General features: G+C 47.8%; 1 protein-coding gene across 2 annotated transcripts in view; it reads left to right on the top strand.

The window, feature by feature from the left end:
• Positions 1 to 18,462, top strand: part of TMEM63A (transmembrane protein 63A) — a 37,687-nt gene that overhangs the window by 16,202 nt on the left and 3,023 nt on the right. For both annotated transcript variants that reach the window (XM_014862367.3, XM_014862368.3), the window contains 11 exons: positions 314 to 394; positions 638 to 761; positions 856 to 989; positions 2,264 to 2,401; positions 3,656 to 3,809; positions 11,738 to 11,844; positions 11,992 to 12,078; positions 12,521 to 12,583; positions 15,179 to 15,341; positions 16,241 to 16,346; positions 17,795 to 17,962. In XM_014862367.3, the coding sequence (XP_014717853.1) occupies positions 314 to 394; positions 638 to 761; positions 856 to 989; positions 2,264 to 2,401; positions 3,656 to 3,809; positions 11,738 to 11,844; positions 11,992 to 12,078; positions 12,521 to 12,583; positions 15,179 to 15,341; positions 16,241 to 16,346; positions 17,795 to 17,962 (1,325 nt within the window). The remainder of the gene's footprint in view (positions 1 to 313; positions 395 to 637; positions 762 to 855; positions 990 to 2,263; positions 2,402 to 3,655; positions 3,810 to 11,737; positions 11,845 to 11,991; positions 12,079 to 12,520; positions 12,584 to 15,178; positions 15,342 to 16,240; positions 16,347 to 17,794; positions 17,963 to 18,462) is intronic.

Here is an 18,462-nt window from a genome sequence, read left to right as displayed (position 1 = left end):
GCAAGGAATCTATTCCTTTGGGTGGGTAGAGGGGATAACAAACAGTGTTCATTTTTCCCCGGGAGAAGTGCCAGCTGATTTAAAGCCAAGTGGATATAAACTTGTCAGTTTCAGTTTCATGCTATTAAAAAAGGTCTGTTTGTATTCAATTTCAAAAATTCCCCCTTTGGTAAAAGACAAAGAGAAGAGGTTTCCGCCAGCACAGAGATGAGCAGTGTGATAGCTCTGCCACCCTTGGAGACTAGGGTGTCTCTCCTCCCTGGGGTCTCTTTTCTAATGGCCTTCTTTTGCCTCCGGGCCGCGCTGGGCACAGGGACGCGTACCCGACGTGTGAAGTGGTGGAGGTCCAGCTGTGCTATGACGTGGCCAAGCTGATGGACCTGTGCCAGGAGAGGTAAGGGAGGGCTGGGGGGTGGGCGTGCACAGGGGAAGCCGGTCCGCAGCTTTCTGACCCCTCCCCTCTGAGATGCCCACCCTCCTTCTGTGCTGGCCTTGGCGCCCCCAGCGGGGGAGGGAGGTGGGTGGCTCTGCCCCATTCTTGTTGAGAAAGCTGAACTCCTGGTTCTGGTGGTGACCAATGGTGGATGGTGGGTGTGGGGTCCGTACCACAGGACTGAAGTTTGTCCCCCTCCTGCAGAAAAAAGACTGAGAAGAGCCTGACCTATTACACGAACCTGCAGGTGAAGACAGGCCAGAGGACCCTCATTAACCCCAAGCTCTGCGGCCAGTTCTGCTGCTGTGAAGTGCCCGGGTGTGAGTGGGTGAGGGCCCACTTCCTGGCCAGGGGCGCGGGTGCTGGGTGCCCCTGACAGCTGCCTAGGGCCACGTCCTCACAGGGGATGTGTCCTCTGGTAGGAGGACGCCATCTCCTACTACAAGCGCATGAATGACAGGCTGACGGAGCGGATCACACAGGAGCAATGCAGGGTCCGGGACCAGCCCCTGGGAATGGCCTTTGTCACCTTCCAGGAGAAGTCCATGGCCACCTAGTGAGTGTGGGCATGTCCCAGGCACCTTCTCGACTGACTCCCTGTCCCCTCCAGATGACTTGCTGTCCCTCTTGGATAGAGATGGTGCTGCTGAATTAGCATCTCTGGGACTTGTCTGGCATTTCTATCTCCTTCCCTGGGTGTGGCTGGTAGGCAGCCATCACACTCCCTCCCTCTGTGAGCCCAGCCCGTGTTGAGTGACAGCCGGGCCTGGGTGATTCTGGCTGAGCCCCTCTTGGGTTGATGTGGCCTTACTCACTGCCGGGCCGTTACCAGCTGCCCCGGGGGTCCCACTGCCTTTGTGTCCCAGCCTTCTGCCAGGTGGGATGGATGGCGTCCTCCTTCAGATGTGAACTCTGGGACCACCGATCCTTCTGGGTGGGCTTCCCATCTCCTGCCCATGCACAGCTATGTGGGAAGAGCCCTGGGCACCGCAGGGCTGTCCCTGCTGCGGAGAGCCTGGCCTGGGCATTCATTCCCACAGTGCACCTTGGCCTGGGCTCCAGCTCGTAAAGTGCCCTCATGCCTGGGATCTGGTGTCACCTGGCCTTGGGAGCAGCAGGCGATGGGGTTGGGTGCGTGGCGCGGAAAGGAGGTGGCCCAGCAAATGCCCCTTTCCCTACCTTGCCTGCTCTGGCAGCGTGTACCCTGGGGACAGGCTCCTGGTTGTGCCCTGCAGACCCTGAAGTGAGGGGCCGGGAGGAGGACGGTGGAAAGAGGAAGGGCGTTCTGAGACGGGAGCAGGGGGGCTGGTGGGTTCCTCATGAGAGGATAAAGGGGGAAAGAGTGGTGAGGGTTGAGATGGGAGTCCTCGGGAGGGAAATCTTGGAGTCACAATGGGAACAAGCACATGTCTCGTGCTGCTATGGGGCCTGGGGAAGAAGAGAGGGACGGAAAGGTGGGGCCACTGGCAGAGGGTCCGACCATGCTCCAGCTTCCTGGGCGGGGCAGAGGGGCATGGCCCTGAGGAGGAGTGGAGTGTGGGGTAGTGCACACAGCGTGGATGCTGGAGTCACACAGATGGGGCGCAAAACCTGCCTCGGAGAGCCTGATGTTCTCGTCTGTGAGATAGGAATAGGAACCCCTGGCTTGCAGGGGGGGTTGTTCTGAGGATTAAACAAACTCCTCCACGTGGTGTGCCGAGCAGGGCATCGCTTTCACAGCGTCAGTGATAATGGACAATCATGCAGCACAGCCCTGTGCCCCGAGGCTCCCACGTGTGTACGTGGTCCCCCGCGTGGTCTGGGCCCTGGCATGTCTGTGTTTCCCGGCAGCATCCTGAAAGACTTCAATGCCTGCAAGTGTCAGGGCCTGCGGTGCAAAGGGGAGCCCCAGCCGTCCTCCTACAGCAGAGAGCTCTACCCCTCCAAGTGGACGGTCACTTTCGCCTCTTACCCCGAGGACATCTGCTGGTAAGTGCTGGAAAGAGGCCTGGGCACCGGTGGGGGCCGCCCGGTCCCCTAGAAGCAGCCATGTGAGCTGGCGCTCAGGGAGGGCTGCACAGGTCTCCTGCACCTCTCTGGGCAGGGGTGAGGCTGACCTGGGGGTGCATGTCCTCCCTGGCGTGTCACTCCAGCGTTACTCCCTGGCATCGGCAGTGTCCAGTAAGTATATGATGTGAGCTACACATGGAATTTTAGAATTCCTTGTAGCCACATTAAACAAGTAAAAAACTGTGAAAGTTAATTTTAATAATATCGCTCCCTATATATCCAAAATATTATCATTTCAACATGTGTTCCGTTCTTTAAAAATTGAGAAGTCTTACATTCTCCTTTTCATACTTATGGTCTTTGAAATCCAGTGTGGAGTATATACTTCCAGCACATCTGGATTTGGAGCAGCCCCAGTTCAATGCTCAGTAGCCACATGTGGCTCATGGCTACCATATGGGACAGTGCCACCTTAGGTCAAGTGTCAGCGGCCTGTCTAGCCTGGGGACACGCTGGTGAGCTAAGCCGTGTCCACAGGGCCTTCTCGAGCCTTAAGCTCGGTGTCCAGGGTGAGGGCAGCCCCAGCGGAGGCCCAGCCCTCTGGCTGTGCAGCCCAGCCTCAGGTCCTCGCCCAGAGCGAGCTTTGGAGGCTTGCCTCCACTGGGCTCTGGTTTGGCCTCTGACCGTTCTGCTCCTGGGTTCGTAGGGCTGTCTAAATGTGGGACTGGTTTGTGGGTCTGCTCTAGATGGGGTGAGAGGCCAGGGCAGGTGCCAGCTGCGTCTTTGTGCCTTTGTCCCCTGTCTCCCTCCTCCTTGCACCCCCAGCCTGTGGCCCTGATGGGAAAAATGTGTCGTTAGTCATAGAGTATCCCAGACATGTCTAAGAAATGCTGTGTCAGAGGCTCGTTTGGTTAGCTTGGGTGCGCATGGCATCCCTTTGGTTGGTTCTGGTCCCCCAACTCTAGCTGGGGAGCCACGTCAGCACTGAGTAAATGATTTTCGCTCTGAGCTCACAGGGACCCCAAATTTGACCTTCCCATAGCTGAAGGTCAGTGCAGAACACTTGCCTGTACCCCTGAGGTCGAAATGAGCCCTCAGCCAGAGCGCTCAGGCTAGTCTCTTACCTTGCCTAAATTTGACCTTCTGACCCACGTAGGCTGTGAGCAGGGTTGGCGTGTGGGTGGCCGGGGTCTGGGAGATAAGCCCCCAGGGCCTCTGTCCTCTCCTCTGCAGGAAGAACCTCTCTACCCAGGGCCTGCGCTGGTGGGTCCAGTGGCTGGGCATCAACTTCATTCTCTTCGTGGGGCTCTTTTTCCTGACCACGCCCTCCATCATCCTGTCCACCATGGACAAGTTCAATGTCACCAAACCCATCCGTGCACTGAATGTGAGTGACCATTCTGCAAGGCCTATCCCAGGAGGGCTGGTGGGTGGGGGAGGAATGGGACCCGAGGGACGTGGGGGACACTGAACCAGGAGGTCATGTCACTCAGCTCGTGTCTGTGTTTTAAGCCCTGAGGGGGCATGAACACATTTATTAGTGTCTCTATAGTAATGATTTGTATATATATATATATTTTAGTGGAATCAGCCTAAATGTTCAGCAGTAGGGGTTATTCAAGTTGAATGGGGTATATTCAGTCTGATAGAATGTTAAGCATCCATTAAGAAATTGTATGGACTTTGTGGCGGACCTGGGGGACTTGTGATGAAAGCAGAATGTGGAATTGTCTCTAAGCAATAGCCATAGCAATACGTGTGTGTGATGGATGCCGTGGGGACCAGGCAGGAAAGAATGAAAAGAGCTTTGTTGATTTGGGTCCAGAATCGTGAATTAATTATTCCTCTTACATTTCAGTTTCTGATAATCTTGTTATAAAGTCATTGATTCTAAATAGGGAATCATGATTTTTAAAAGTCTTAGATGAATCGATGAGAACAGCTAAACACGCCCTAAATTGGCATCTACTTAAAGAGATATTGGTTTCCCATAATTAGCTTTGTTGAAAGATCACCTTAAGTCTTTTTCTTTTTTTCCAACACCACTTGGCATTCAGTTAAGCATGCTGGGAAAGCATGCTGGACTGGAGGTCAGAGGTCCTGTTCCTTGCTCGGCCATTCCTTCCCTAGCTGATGGATTCTGAGCCCTGGCTTTTCATCCAAAAACTGGAGTTAAAACACCTGCCATCTGTACTCATGGGCTGCTGTGGTGCGGATCAAATAGCTAACGTGTGGTTGAAGCTCTCTTGTCTGACTCAGTATATAATAAGACACACATAGGATACCTTAGGCAGTTTTGTTTAGATTTCAAGCGTGGAGATGTTCATTCCTTTGCCAGTCTTTGGATATGTGGTCAATGCCTGTTCTTTTGAGAGTGGGTCTGCTGATGAGAGTTCCCGTTGTCTCTTTTACTTAAACCACCCCCTCATTTCATTGTTTGTGATTCCAGTTGTGGTTTCTTTTTTTTCCCAATTATTTTATTGAGGTTGTAATGGTTTATCACGTTGTGTAATTTCAGGTGTACATTATTATTTATCAGTTTCTGTATAGACTGCATTGTGTTTACTACCAATGTTTAATTTTTATCCTTCGCCATATATGTGTGTCCCTTTACCCCTTTCCCCCAACCCCCACCCCCAATTCCCTCTGGTAACCACTGATCTGTTCTTTTTGTCCATGTGTTTGTTTATCTTCCACATATGAGTGAAATCATGTTATGTTTGTCTTTCTCTGGCTTATTTTGCTTGACATAATACCCTCAACGTCCATCCATGTTGTTGCAAATGGGATGATTTTCTCTTTTTTTTTTATGGCTGAGTAGTATTCCATTGTGATATACCACATCTTCTTTATCCAATCATCAGTGGATGAGCACTTGGGTTGCTTCCACATCTTGGCTATTGTGAATAATGCTGCAGTGAACATAGGGGTGCACAAGTCTCTTTGAATTATTGATTCCAAGTTCTTTGGATAAGTACCGAGTAGTGGGATTGCTCTGGGTCATATGGTATTTCTATTTTTAATTTTTTGAGAAATCTCCATACTGTTTTCCATAGTGGCTGCACCAGTTTGCATTCCTACCAGCAGTGTATGAGGGTTCTCTTTTCTCCACATCCTCTCCAACATTTGCTATTTTTCGTCTTGGTAATTATAGCCATTCTAATAGGTGTAAGATGATATCTCATTGTAGTTTCAATTTGCATTTCCCTAATAATTAGTGACATTGAACATCTTTTCATGTGCCTATTGGCCATCTGTATATCTTCTTTGGAAAAATGCGTGTTCATATCCTCTGCCCATTTTTTGATCAGGTTGTTTGTTTTTTTGTTGTTGAATTCTGTGAGTTCTTTATATATTTTGGGATTTAATCCCTTGGTGGATATATGAGTTGCAAATATTTCCTCATTCTTGGTGGGTTGTCTTTTCATTTTGTTCATGGTTTCCTTTTGCTTTATAGAAGCTCTTTAGTCCAACGTATCCCCATTTTTTAATTTTTTCTTTTGTTTCCCATGCCCGAGTAGACATGGTATTCGAAAAGATGCTGCTAAGAATGATATAAAATGTTTCTTATGTTTTTCTTCTAGGAGTTTCATGGTTTCAGGTCTTACATTCAAGTCTTTAATCCATTTTGAGTTAACTTTTGTGCAGGGTGTAAGATAATGGTCTACTTTCATTCTTCTACATGTGGCTGTCCAGTTTCTCTAATACCATTTATTGAAGAAACTTTTTTTTCTCCTTTCTATATTCTTGGCTCATTTGTTGAAGATTAGCTTCTGTAGATGTGTGGTTTTATTTCTGGGCTTTCAATTCTGTTCCACTGATCTGTGTGTCTGTTTTTGTGCCAGTACCATGCTTTTTTGATTACTTATAGCTTTTTAGAATATTTTGAAGTCAGGGATTGTGATGCCTCCAGTTTTGTTCTTTTTTCTCAGGATTGCTTTAGCTATTTGGGGTCTTTTGTTTTTCCATATAAATTTTAGGATTCTGTGTTCTATTTCCGTGAAGAATGTCATTGGGATTCTGATTGGGATTGCATTGAATTTGTAGATTGCTTTAGGTAATGTGGATATTTTAACTACATTTATTCTTCCAATCCCTGAGCATGGAATATCTTCCCATTCCTTATGTCATCTTTGATTTCTCTCAATGTCTTATAGTTTTCAGTGTATAGGTCTTTCACCTCCTTGGTTAAATTTATTCCTAGATGTTTTATTCTTTTTGTTGCAATTGTAAATGGGATTGTATTCTTGAGTTCTCTTTCTGCTAGTTCGTTATTAGTGTATGGAAATGCAAGTGATTTTTGTAAGTTGATTTTGTACCCTGCAACTTTGCTATAGTTGTTAATTATTTCTAATAGTTTTCTGGTTGATTCTTTAGGGTTTTCTATATGTAGGATCATGTTGTCTGCAAATAGAGTTTCACTTCTTCCTTTCCAATTTAGATCCTCTTTATTTCTTTTCTTGCCTAATTGCTCTGGCCAAAACCTCCAGTATTGTGTTGAATAAGAGTGGTGCGAGTGGGAACCCTTGTCTTGTTCCTGTTCTCAGAGGGATGGCTTTCAGGTTTTCACCATTGAGGATGATGTTGGCTGTGGGTTTGTCGTATATGGCCTTTATTATGTTGAGGTACTTTCCTTCTATACCCATTTTATTGGAAGTTTTTATCATAAATGGATGTTGGATCTTGTCAAATGTTTTCTCTGAGTCTATTGAGATGATCATGTGGTTTTTATTCCTCATTTTATTAATGTAGTATATCACATCGATTGATTTGCAAATGTTGAACCATCCCTGCATCCCTGGTATAAATCCTACTTGATCATGGTGTATGATCCTTTTAATGTATTCCTGTATTCGGTTTGCCAATATTTTGTTGACAATTTTTCATCTATATTCATCAGTGATATTGGTCTCTAATTTTCCTTCTTTGTGTTGTCCTTGTCTGGATTTGGGATCAGGGTGATGTTGACCTCACAGAATGAGTTAGGAAACGTTCTGTCTTCTTCAATTTTTTTGAATAGTTTGAGAGGGATAGGTATTAAATCTTCTTTGAATGGTAGAATTCTCCAGAGGAGCCATCTGGTCCTGGATTGTTGTTTTTTGGAGGTTTTTGATTACTGTTTTAATCTCTTTACTTGTGACTGGTCTATTCAGATTCTCTATTTCTTCTTGATTCAGTTTTGGGAGGTTGTATGAGTCTAAGAATTTATTCATTTCTTCTGGGTTGTCCAATTTGTTGACATATACTTTTTCATAGTATTCTCTTATAATCCTTTGTATTTCTGTAGTATCCATTGTAATTTCTCCTCTTTCATTTCTTAATTTTATTTATTTGAGGCTTCTCTCTCTCTCTCTCTCTTTTTTTTTTTTTGGTGAGTCTGGCTAGGGGTTTGTCAATTTAGTTGATCTTCTCAAAGAACCAACTCAGTTTCATTGATCCTTTTTACTGTTTCTTTTTTTTTTGTCTCCATTTCATTTATTTCTGCTCTAATTTTTATTATTACCCTCCTTCTGCTGACTTTAGGCTTTGTTTGTTCTTCTTTTTATAGTTCTGTTAGGTGTAGTTTAAGATTGCTTATTTGAGATTTTTCTTGTTTGTTGAGGTGGGCCTGTATTGCTATGAATTTCCCTCTTAGGACTGCTTTTGCTGCATCCCATAAGAGTTGGTATGATGTATTTTCTTTTTCATTTCTCTCCACTTTTTTTTTTATTTCTCCTTTGATTTCTTCATTGATCCATTGGTTGTTCAGTAGCATGTTGTTTAGTCTCCACATGTTTGTCACTTCTCCAGCTTTTTTCTTGTAGTTGATTTCTAGTTTCATAGCATTATGATTGGAAAAGATGCTTGATATGATTTCAGTCTTTTTAAATTTGTTGAGGCTTGACTTGTTTCCCAGCATAGGGCATATCTTTGAGAATGTTTCATGTGTTCTTGAGAAGAATGTGTATTCTGCTGTTTTGGGATGGAATGTTCTATATATGTCTATTAAGTGCATCTAGTCTCGTTTTTCATTTAAGTCCACTATTTCCTTGTTGACTTTCTGTCTGAATGATGTATCCATTGATGTAGATGGGGTGTTGAGGTCCCTACTATTATTGTGTTGCTGTTAATTTCTCCTTTTAGGTCTGTTAGTAGTTGCTTTATATACTTTGGTGCTCCTGTGTTAGGTGCATATATATATTTATAAGTGTTATGTGCTCTTGGTGGAGTGTCCCTTTAATCATTATATACTACCCTTCTTTTTCTCTCACTGCCTTTTTTATCTTGAAGTCTACTTTGTCTGATATAAGTATGGCAACACCTGCTTTCTTTGGTTGCCGTTAGCTTGGAGTATTGTCTTCCATCCCTTCACTCTAAGCCTGTGTTTGTCATTAGAGTTGAGATATGTTTCCTGGAGACAGCATATTGTTGGGTCTTGTTCTTTAATCCATCTAGCTACTCTGTGTCTTTTGATTGGAGAATTCAATCTGTTTATATTTAAAGTGATTATTGATATAAAGGCTTAATACTTCCATTTTATCTCTTGTTTTCCGGTTGTTGTATATTTCCCTTGTTTCTCTTCCCTTGCATTTCAGGTTTTGTGTGATGGTTTTCTCTTTATTTATGATTTGTGGCTCCACTCTGATTTTTTGTTTAGTGGTTACCATGAAGCTTCTATAAAATACCTCATAGATATGATAGTCCATTTTAAGAAGAAAGAGCCTAAGCAGCTTCCATTAGCCTAAGCAGGTTCCATCCCTTACCTCTTCCTCATCTAAGTTATTGTTCTCACAAATTATTCTGTTTTGTATTGTGAGTTTGTGATTAAAATGAAGTGTTTACATTTATTTTTGATGCTTCCCTTCCCTTTATCTTTTATGTTATAATTGTTTGCTACCCTGCTCTGATAGAGAGCTGCAATTTTCTGGTTTTGTCCATTTATGTATCTTCTTGCTCAAGGCTTTGTGAACCTTTGCCTTTTTGTTTCAGGCATGAGGGCATCCTTGAGCATGTCTTCTAAGGGAGGTTAGTGGCAATGAACTCCCTCAGCTTTTGTTTATCTGGGAAAGTTTTTATTTCTCCATTGTATCTGAGGGATAGTTTTGCTGGATAGAATATTCTTGGTTGGATGTTTGTCTTTCAGTATTTTGAATGTATCATTTCATTCTCTCCTAGCCTGTAAGGTTTCTGCTGAGAAATCTGCTGAAAACCTGATGGGGGTTCCTTTGTAGATCATTCTCTACTGCCTTGCTACCCTTAATCTTTTTTCTTTGTCATTGATTTTTGACAGTTTTGCTATTATACGCCTTGGAGAAGGTCTTTTTGCATTGATGTAATTAGGAGTTCTATTGGTTTTATATAGTTGTAAGTTCAGTTTCTCCCCCAGGTTTGAGATGTTCTCAGCTATTATTTCTTGAAACGAGCTCTCTGCTCCTTTATCTCTCTCTTCTCCCTCTGGAATACCTATAATCCTTATGTTGCATTTCCTAATTGAGTTGGATATTTCTCGAAGAATTTCTTTATTTTTTTTGTAAGTCTTAGTTTCTCTCCTCCACCTGAAGCATTTCTATATTTCCATCCTCTAAATTACTAATTCTGTCCTCCATAATGTCAGCTCTGTTTTTTCAGGTTTCTAGATTGTTTTTCAAATCTCATTCATTGTGTTCTACATCTCCAGAATTTCTGTTTAGTTTTTTTCTTTTTAGAGTTTCAATCTCTTTTGTGAAGAATTTCTTCTGCTCATTAATTTTATTCATGAGTTCATTGAACTGTCTTTCTGAGTTTTCTTATAAGTCATTGAGTTTCTTTATGTCTGCTACTTTGAATTCTCTGTTATTTAGATTGCAAATTTCTGTGACTTCAAATTGGTTTCTAGAGACTTGTCATTTTCCTTCTGCTGTAGAGTGTTAATGTAGTTCTTGATGGTGTTTGACCAAATGATCCTCTGCTGCTGCCTAGTGGTGGTATCAGGTCACGGATTCCACCTGCCACTGCTGCGGGGGTCAGGAGCTGTGTTTTCTGAACCTGCTGTGTCTGCTGGAAGTTGTGTGATAGGGCTTGTTTGCATTTGCCTGCTGGCCGCAGCCACTTGGTGGGTCACACACTCATGCGCAGGCACTCTGGTGTGGATCCACTGCCTTGGCCAGAGACAGGCCAAGCTGGTGTGCTAGGCCAGCAGGGAGGGGTGCTTTCTTTCATGCATGGGTCTGCTCGGCACCCACGGGCGGTTTGCCTGGCCTGCTGTGCTTGGTGGGGGTGCCCACATGGTGGCTGAGCTGTACCACTCAGTATAGAGTGTTCCTGCAGGCTGGGCTGCCACTGCAAAAGCAAAAGCGTTCGCCTGCAGGCCGGCCCATTCCTTTGCCTCCTCCTACAACTGCATGCCAGCTGTTGCATGAGGACCTATGACCTAGATTGCTGCCAGTGGGGAGGGGGAGGGATCTGTTCACCTCCTTCCACTGCTTCCTAGGGATCCAGTACCCCCACTTTCAGATGTATGGCTGCATGGATCTCTCAAACATCCTATTGTGCTTTGTAGGGAATCTTCTGTTGGTTAATGAATATCCATTTGGTTGTAACTTATCGGAGAGAGACTAAGGGAACAGCTCACTCCACCATGATCCTGACGTCACTCCCTCCAGTTGTGGCTTCTTATAGTAAAGCAAGATTTCGAAGCTACTTGCCAAGCTGTTCTAAGGATAGAGTTTCCTGGGTTCCATTTCATTCTGTCTTTTACAGTCTATTCACTCTCATCTAATTCAAAAGTATTTTTAAGAAATTGGCCTTGATCAAGTCTTTTGAAAGTATCCAACTTAGTTTTTAAAGAAATTTTGTCTCTATTTTGATGCACATTTAATTAGGGAAAGTAATCAGTTAATCAAACCATGTAATTATGATAACAAGTACAATGGGCATAGACAGGACTGGGAACAAATGCGAGGCAGTCCTGGTAAGTCCAGGTGGAGCTGAGAGGGCAGGCCAGCTGGGGAGAGCCCTGGCCATCAGTGTTCTGTCTTCCCTTGACATCCATCATTGGTTTCCTCAAGGGAACTGAGGAGGTTGTCTATCTGGTCAGTGAGACGCGTGGAGTTCAGTTGCATGTGAAGTTACTTTCTTTGCTCTAAAGAGCTCTACAAATATCAGGTGCTGTTGATGTCTATTCATCCAATATTATGGAGTATCTACACTGTACCAGACATAGAGTTAGTTCTAGGGGTCAAAGATGACCAAAACCTGACCCCTGGAGTTCACTGAGCCACCATGTTAACAGGTCATGGCCTCAAAGCTCCTGTGGCCCACAGTCCCCCAACTCTCTCTGCGGACCTTGTTTTCTAGAACCCCGTCATCAGCCAATTCTTCCCAACCCTCCTCCTGTGGTCCTTCTCAGCCCTGCTCCCGACCATCGTGTATTACTCTACACTGCTGGAGTCTCACTGGACCAAGTGAGTGCCTGGGAGCTCAAGGCCCCTCCCCTGAGAAGGATGTCTCTGATGCTCCCCTCCATGGGCAATGAGCACACAGCAGGGCCCTTACTGGGGACACCTGGAGAATGTTGGGGACTTTGAGCGCTCACCTCTGACTTCCTGCAGGTCTGGGGAAAACCGGATCATGATGACCAAGGTCTACATATTCTTGATCTTCATGGTGCTGATTCTGCCCTCTCTCGGCCTCACCAGGTACACGTCACTGCCTCCTGCTCTCATTTCAGAATCAGGGTTGCATCTGGAGAGCACTGTCCCCATGAATATAGAAATGGTTTGGGACTGGATGCAAATCTCTAACAATATTTAAGCCTGTCACGCCCACTTGGAGTGCAGTTGCGCTGGCCCACTGATTCTTCTGGAGATGGATCTTTCTTGCTTAGAAAAAAGCTTAAAAATAAAACTTATCACAGATTTTCTACTTAGGTGGAGGGTCTAATCCTGGTTTTATTCCTCAGGAAGAAAGTTTCTGTTAAAAAAGCCCCTGATAAGTTACATTGTAGTACGTAGCATCTTAGAGAACAAATGTAGATTTTCAGATATGGCCTGTTTTTCAGAGCAGGAAAAAATGAAAACGTGTGTCGTGATCACATGGAGTGTTGGAAATAAACCCTTACGGGATTCATTTTTCTTTCAGTCTGGATTTTTTCTTCCGATGGCTCTTTGACAAAACTTTCTCAGAGGCCTCTGTCAGGTTGGAGTAAGTATCAGCCACGTTGAGTTTCGGAGCCATGGTCTCGGGTAAATGTCCCAACGGAGGCGCCAGCTGGGGCTGCACTGGGGGAGGGTGGTCTGTGTTTCAGAGCAGACATCTTCCTCCCCGAGACCACAGGGCTGGGGCTTCCCCACCACCCCTACCACGTTCCCGGCTGGGATGCACCAGGCAGAGCCTTTGGCTGCCCCACGGGAGCTGACCACTTTGTGCTATGTGTGCAGAAATGTGGTTAATTTTTTAGGCCACAACTCAATCAGTGGCAGTCTCGTTCTTTGAAACTTACTTACTGAGAACAGGGCCACTTGGGGAGAAGGGGTTGCTGGGTCTCAGTGGTGCCGGGGATGGGGAGGGAGAATGAGGTTTAAACATTGCCACCAGAATGGCCGTCTGCACTCGGGATTGTTTTTGCTAGGAGAATGGAGTTAAATTTCTTGCCGATGTGGGTCCTTGTTAGTATTTTAAGCTTGTACCACACCCACGCAGGGGAGGAAAAGTTTTTCCTTCTTCCCTTCTAGGTTCTTTGGCTGGTCTAATAATTGAATTGACGTAAGACAGATTAACAGGAGAAAAACAAATATAATTTCGTACGCATGGGAGCCCTTAAAAATAGGAGACTTGAAGTGACCAGAGCAGGCAGCTCTTAGACCTTTTAGACAAAGAAACAATAAATTTGTAAAGAATTGACAAGATAAAGGGGTTCGGACTTGGGATAGCAAATTAGTGAAGAAGTAACGAGGTTTGTTTGTAGAGTATTCTGGGCCCTAAACCCCCTGTCTCTGGGGATGAGGATGCCTTCTGCCCTCCTGGAGCAGGGCGGGTGATTCATATGGGAGAGCTCCTGCTTCTGGGGACAAAGGCAGGTCAGAGGGTCCTTCCTGTACCAGCTGCTTCTTAAGTAACTTTAATTCAAAATAATCAATATGCCAAAGTGGCACATTTTGTGGTGGCGTATTCTGCTCCCCTTCACCCACTTAACAGTAATACCTGTTATTAAGGAAGGCACTGTGCCAAATGCTTTATTCTTTTCTCCTTTGACCTTTACAACAAGCCGTGAGGTAGATACTCTGATTCTCTCCATTTTACAGATGAGAAGACTGAGGCCCAGAGATGTGGAATAACTTGCCCAAGGTTGTCCAGCTAGTTAAGAGAGAGCTGGGATTCAACCTCCGCCCCTCTTGCTCTATACTGTAGGTCCCAGTATAGGCCCTCCTGCTCGGGACTGACTTTTCCAACGGGCTGTTTATAGGGAAGGCTGGCCATGCTCACCTAGAAGGATGGAGTGAATTATTTTAAATGGGTTCTTGCTGGAAAGCTGATGACTCGGGAGCTGGTAGCCACAGACAGACACAGGTACCCCCAACCAGCTCTTGTCTAGGTTGACAGTGACTTCCAGGTTGCCAGATCCAGTGGTCAGCTCCCAGTCCTCGTCTTATGTGATCTGTCAGCAACATCTGACACCTTCATTGCGCCTTCCTCCTTGAAACACTTGTCTTCACTCAGCTCTGGGTCTCCCCTCCTCCGTCTCCCATCCCACGCGTCTCCTTCTCAGCCTCCTTGGCGGCTCCTTCTGCATCTCCTTGGGCTCTAAATACAGGCTGTCTGAGGGCTCCGGTCAGTCCTCGATCCACTCCCCCTCTCCAGGTGACCTCAGCTAGACCCATGGCTTTAATGCCACCTGACAACCCCTGAATTATAGCTCCAGCCTGCACCTGCAGACTCCCACATGCAGTGGTCTGCCGTGGCCCCACTTGGAGTTCTACTGGGCATCACAGACTTCACCTGCCCCAAACCAAACTCCTGACTTCTATCCCCAAATCTACTGCTCCCACACATTTCCCCCACCCATTACTCTGGTTTTCCAGTTGCTCTGGCAAAACCTTGGAGTCCTTCCTTTTTCCTCTCTTCCCTCCATCAGCACGTCCTGACAGTTCTGTCTCCAGGATGGATCTAGAATCCGACCATGCTCACCTCCCCCACCACAGCTGCCCTCGTTCTGCACATGAGGTCAGCAGTGGCCGTGTGTGGTCTCCTGGCCCGTGGCTCCCTCCCCACAGCCAGAGCTGCTCCGGGAGGCCTGCACGCCTGTCCACCTCACCCCCCTGCCCGCCCCGCCCCGCCCGTTGTTCCGCTGACGTGCCAGGCGTGTTCTTGTATCTGTTGTTTCCCCTGCTTGGAATGCTTTCTCCCCAGGCTTCTAGATGACTCTCTCTTGCCCTCCTCCATGTCTCTGGCAAATGTCTCTTCATCAGCAAGGCCTCTCTGACCGCCCTGTGCAGCCTAGTGAGCACTGCCCACCCTGCTTCCTGTCCGCTGCAGCACCTAGGACACCTGGCGTGCTGTGTATCCCCTTGATTGTGTGCGTCCCTAGCTAGGATGTGAGCTCCAGCAGAGCGGGGGCAGGGTCTTATTTTATTCTCAGGGTCTAGAACAGAGCCTGGCACATGTGTGTGCTGCCTACACCTACCAACTGAAGGATGAGCATCGTCTCCGGGACTTGCTGCTTCTGCCCGGCCGAGGGGCCCTCTCCTCCCGTGGGAAGGAGCCTCTCGGGGCCCTCAGCTCACACCCGCTGGTCCCCAGGTGCGTCTTCCTGCCCGACCAGGGCGCCTTCTTCGTGAACTACGTCATCGCCTCAGCCTTCATCGGTGGCGGCATGGAGCTGCTGCGGCTGCCCGGCCTCATCCTCTACACCTTCCGCATGATCATGGCCAAGACGGCCGCCGACCGCAGGAACGTGAAGCAGGTGCGGGCTGGCAGGGCGGGCAGGGCTCCCCTCCCTCTGGAGCTGCCACCGCGGCACTTCCCCAGGCACCGTGCTGCGTGCTTCTCATCAGGGGTGCAGGGCCGCCTCTGCAGGGGGCGAGGTAGGAGAGCCTGCGTGAGTGTGGCATGGTTTCACGATTCTCCACTCACACTCACAGGCTGGAGGAGAGTTGGGAATTTTGCACTTTAACCAGTCTGATCACACACATCCGTACAGCTGAAGTCCACGAATGCCTTTTCCAGGGGCAGTCATTTGCATAAACTCTTAAGATTACCGCAGAGGTCAAAGGCATTTTGGGCTGCGGGCATTTGTTCTGAGATTCCCTAAACTGGGTGGCGTGGGTTCTCTTACTCTCCTTTGCCATTGTGGGCAACGTGCGCGGAAAGCTGGAGAAGCTATGCACTCTTTCGTTTATCCTCAGCACCCCTAGGAGATGGGTGCTGCTGGTACCCTACTTTGCAGATGCACAGACTAAGCCGTTGGGAGGTTAAGCGCTTGGCCCAGGACACACGGCTTTAAGGGGCAGAGCTGATGTTGGGTCTGACGCCGAAGTCTGTGGGGGATCACTCTACAGTCTCTCCTCAGACACATCCTCTCCGCCCTCCAGGGGCTCAAGGGCTGGTTGGGTTGACATGATTTGAACAAGACAAACACTAAGAAAACATAAATTACTGTACTTTGGGAGGTCTGGGTGTGAGCTGAGGGAAGCTGGAGAAGGCTTGTGGAGGGATAGAAAGGACCTCAAGAAGTGAGGGTAGCTGTGAGTCTCCCATTTCCACAGTCCTTCTCCACGCTGCTCTCCCCTTACCATCTGGAGGGCATGGAGGGGGATTTGGGTGGAACAAGCTTGTGAGCTCCTCACCACCACCTCCTCCCAGAACCAGGCCTTCCAATACGAGTTCGGAGCCATGTATGCGTGGATGCTCTGCATCTTCACTGTCATCATGGCCTACAGCATCACCTGCCCCATCATCGCACCATTCGGTGAGTGGCCCTGGAGCTGGACTCAGGGTGGGTAGGATGGCTGATTCTGCCAAGCCCCCCAGGGACAGGCATCACCAGGGCGTTATGGAGACCCACCAACAGAGGACCTCATGTAGCTACAGGAACCACAAACTGCCAAGGAGACACACGGGACACCAAATTTAATTTCACTTCTCATGAATTCCTTCCACGAGTCTTCCAAATGATGGCCTCTCTCAGTACTTCTGGTCTGAGGCTCTCTGCCAGCTGACCACTTCATTCCTGGTCGATTCTCCAGCAGCAACTGAGACAGTGCCAGCAGTAATGATCGAGGCTCAGTTTGTGCCCTCGCCCTGGCTGGTCACCATTGCACTCCACACGGATCATCACACTTAATGCTTATGCAATCGTACAGGGCAGGTCTTGTTTCTGTGTCCTTTCACGGATGAAGCACTCAATATGCTGTTAGTGAGTAGAGCCAGGCTTTGAATCAGACTGTTTGACTTTAAAGGCCAAAGTCTTGCAACTACAGTCATGCGCCCCATAGCGACGTTTTGGTCAAGGACGGACCACATACACGATGGTGGGCCCATATGATTAGTACCATGGGTTGGCTGACCATAGCTTGGGTGTGTAGGAGGCTCTACCATCTAGGTTTGTGTAAGTACATGCTATGATGACGCATGTACTTCCGTCCTCACATGAAGCTGGAATCAGCTAACAACACATTTCTCAGAACGTGTTCCCGTCGTTAACCGACCCATGACTGTAAAAGAAAAAATCAGGAACTGGCAGAAAAATGGACACCTCTGGAAGCAAACAGAACACCCAAGAGACTGTTGATAGTGACATCTGAGGTTTAGGGGTAGGAGGAAGTTTCACTTTTCCCTGTATATTCTCTTGTACTATTTAAAAAATCTACAGTATCACTTTTTCAAAACAAAAAGATTTTCAAAAGAAGCTGACATAATAGAAAAGGCAGCACCCCTGTTCTGTGCTGCCGCTGCAGTCAGACAATTGGGCATCTGTTGACTGGGATGAGCGCAGGGGTCACCTTGGGGGGGAGAGGGCAAGGGGACTGGGAGCACTGAGGGATGAGGGGCTCAGCATGGGAGGGGTCCAGACCCCTGGGTGTAAGATAGCGTCTTTCCCCAAAATGATCCTAGCATTTCAGTGTTCCATGGGGACAGAATCACAGATACCTCGACTCCTTGGGGTCAGAAAGAGGCCAGGAAGGGGGAGGCGGAAGTGGAGGGGGGAGGGAAAGGAAGGGGAGGGGAGTGGAAGGGAGAGGAGAGAACATTAACAGCCAGGATAGGCATTTCTGCATTTAGCCCAATTCCGGGTTCAGGAGGTCAAAGAGCAGCCCGAGCCCCAGTTCCATGCACAAACAGCACCCCCAGGAGGAAGGTGGCGGAGGGGCCCTTGAGACCCAGCCGGGTCCCCAGCTCACAGCCCCGCCTCCGCAGGCCTCATCTACATCCTGCTCAAGCACATGGTGGACCGGCACAACCTCTACTTCGCCTACCTGCCAGCCAAGCTGGAGAAGAGGATCCACTTTGCGGCCGTGAACCAGGCTTTGGCTGCCCCCATCCTGTGCCTCTTCTGGCTCTTCTTCTTCTCCTTCCTGCGCCTTGGTGAGGGGCCCTGCTGACCTGGGGGGGCGGGGAGGGCAGGAGGCAGACCGCTGCCTCACATTCCAGCATCCACGCCAGTCACTCAAATCCCTCACTGCTGTAATAGCTTCAACTCAGTATCCAATCAGAAGGTGGTACCAGCATGAGGGCTGGTTGGGTGTCCAATGACAACATGGTACTCAGGGTGAGGACTGACATTGGGTGCAGATTGACAACCCAGTTTATGAGCTGGCCCAAGCTCAAGTGTAACCCTGGTGAAGGCCAGGTCGATTTTCCCAGACAGGCTTAGAGAGAAAACAGTCCCTTTATCAGCTATGAAGGGGCTGAACCAGGGGAGATGGGAAGCTGGTCCAGATTGCTTTTGGGGGTGTGGATGGGCTCAGGTGCTCACACCTCACAGTGTGGAGGGGGTGGGGGCACACAGGAGGGAAAGCTGACACTCTCGGGGGAAAAAGAAAAGGGCAGAAGAGATGTGTGACTTGGCCCCGGTCGGGTGGGGG

This window comes from Equus asinus, chromosome 30, assembly GCF_041296235.1.
Source record: "Equus asinus isolate D_3611 breed Donkey chromosome 30, EquAss-T2T_v2, whole genome shotgun sequence".
Classification (NCBI taxonomy): Eukaryota; Metazoa; Chordata; class Mammalia; order Perissodactyla; family Equidae; genus Equus; species Equus asinus.
Note: the sequence above shows the minus strand (reverse complement) of the source record. Positions and strands in the feature narration are given on the sequence as shown.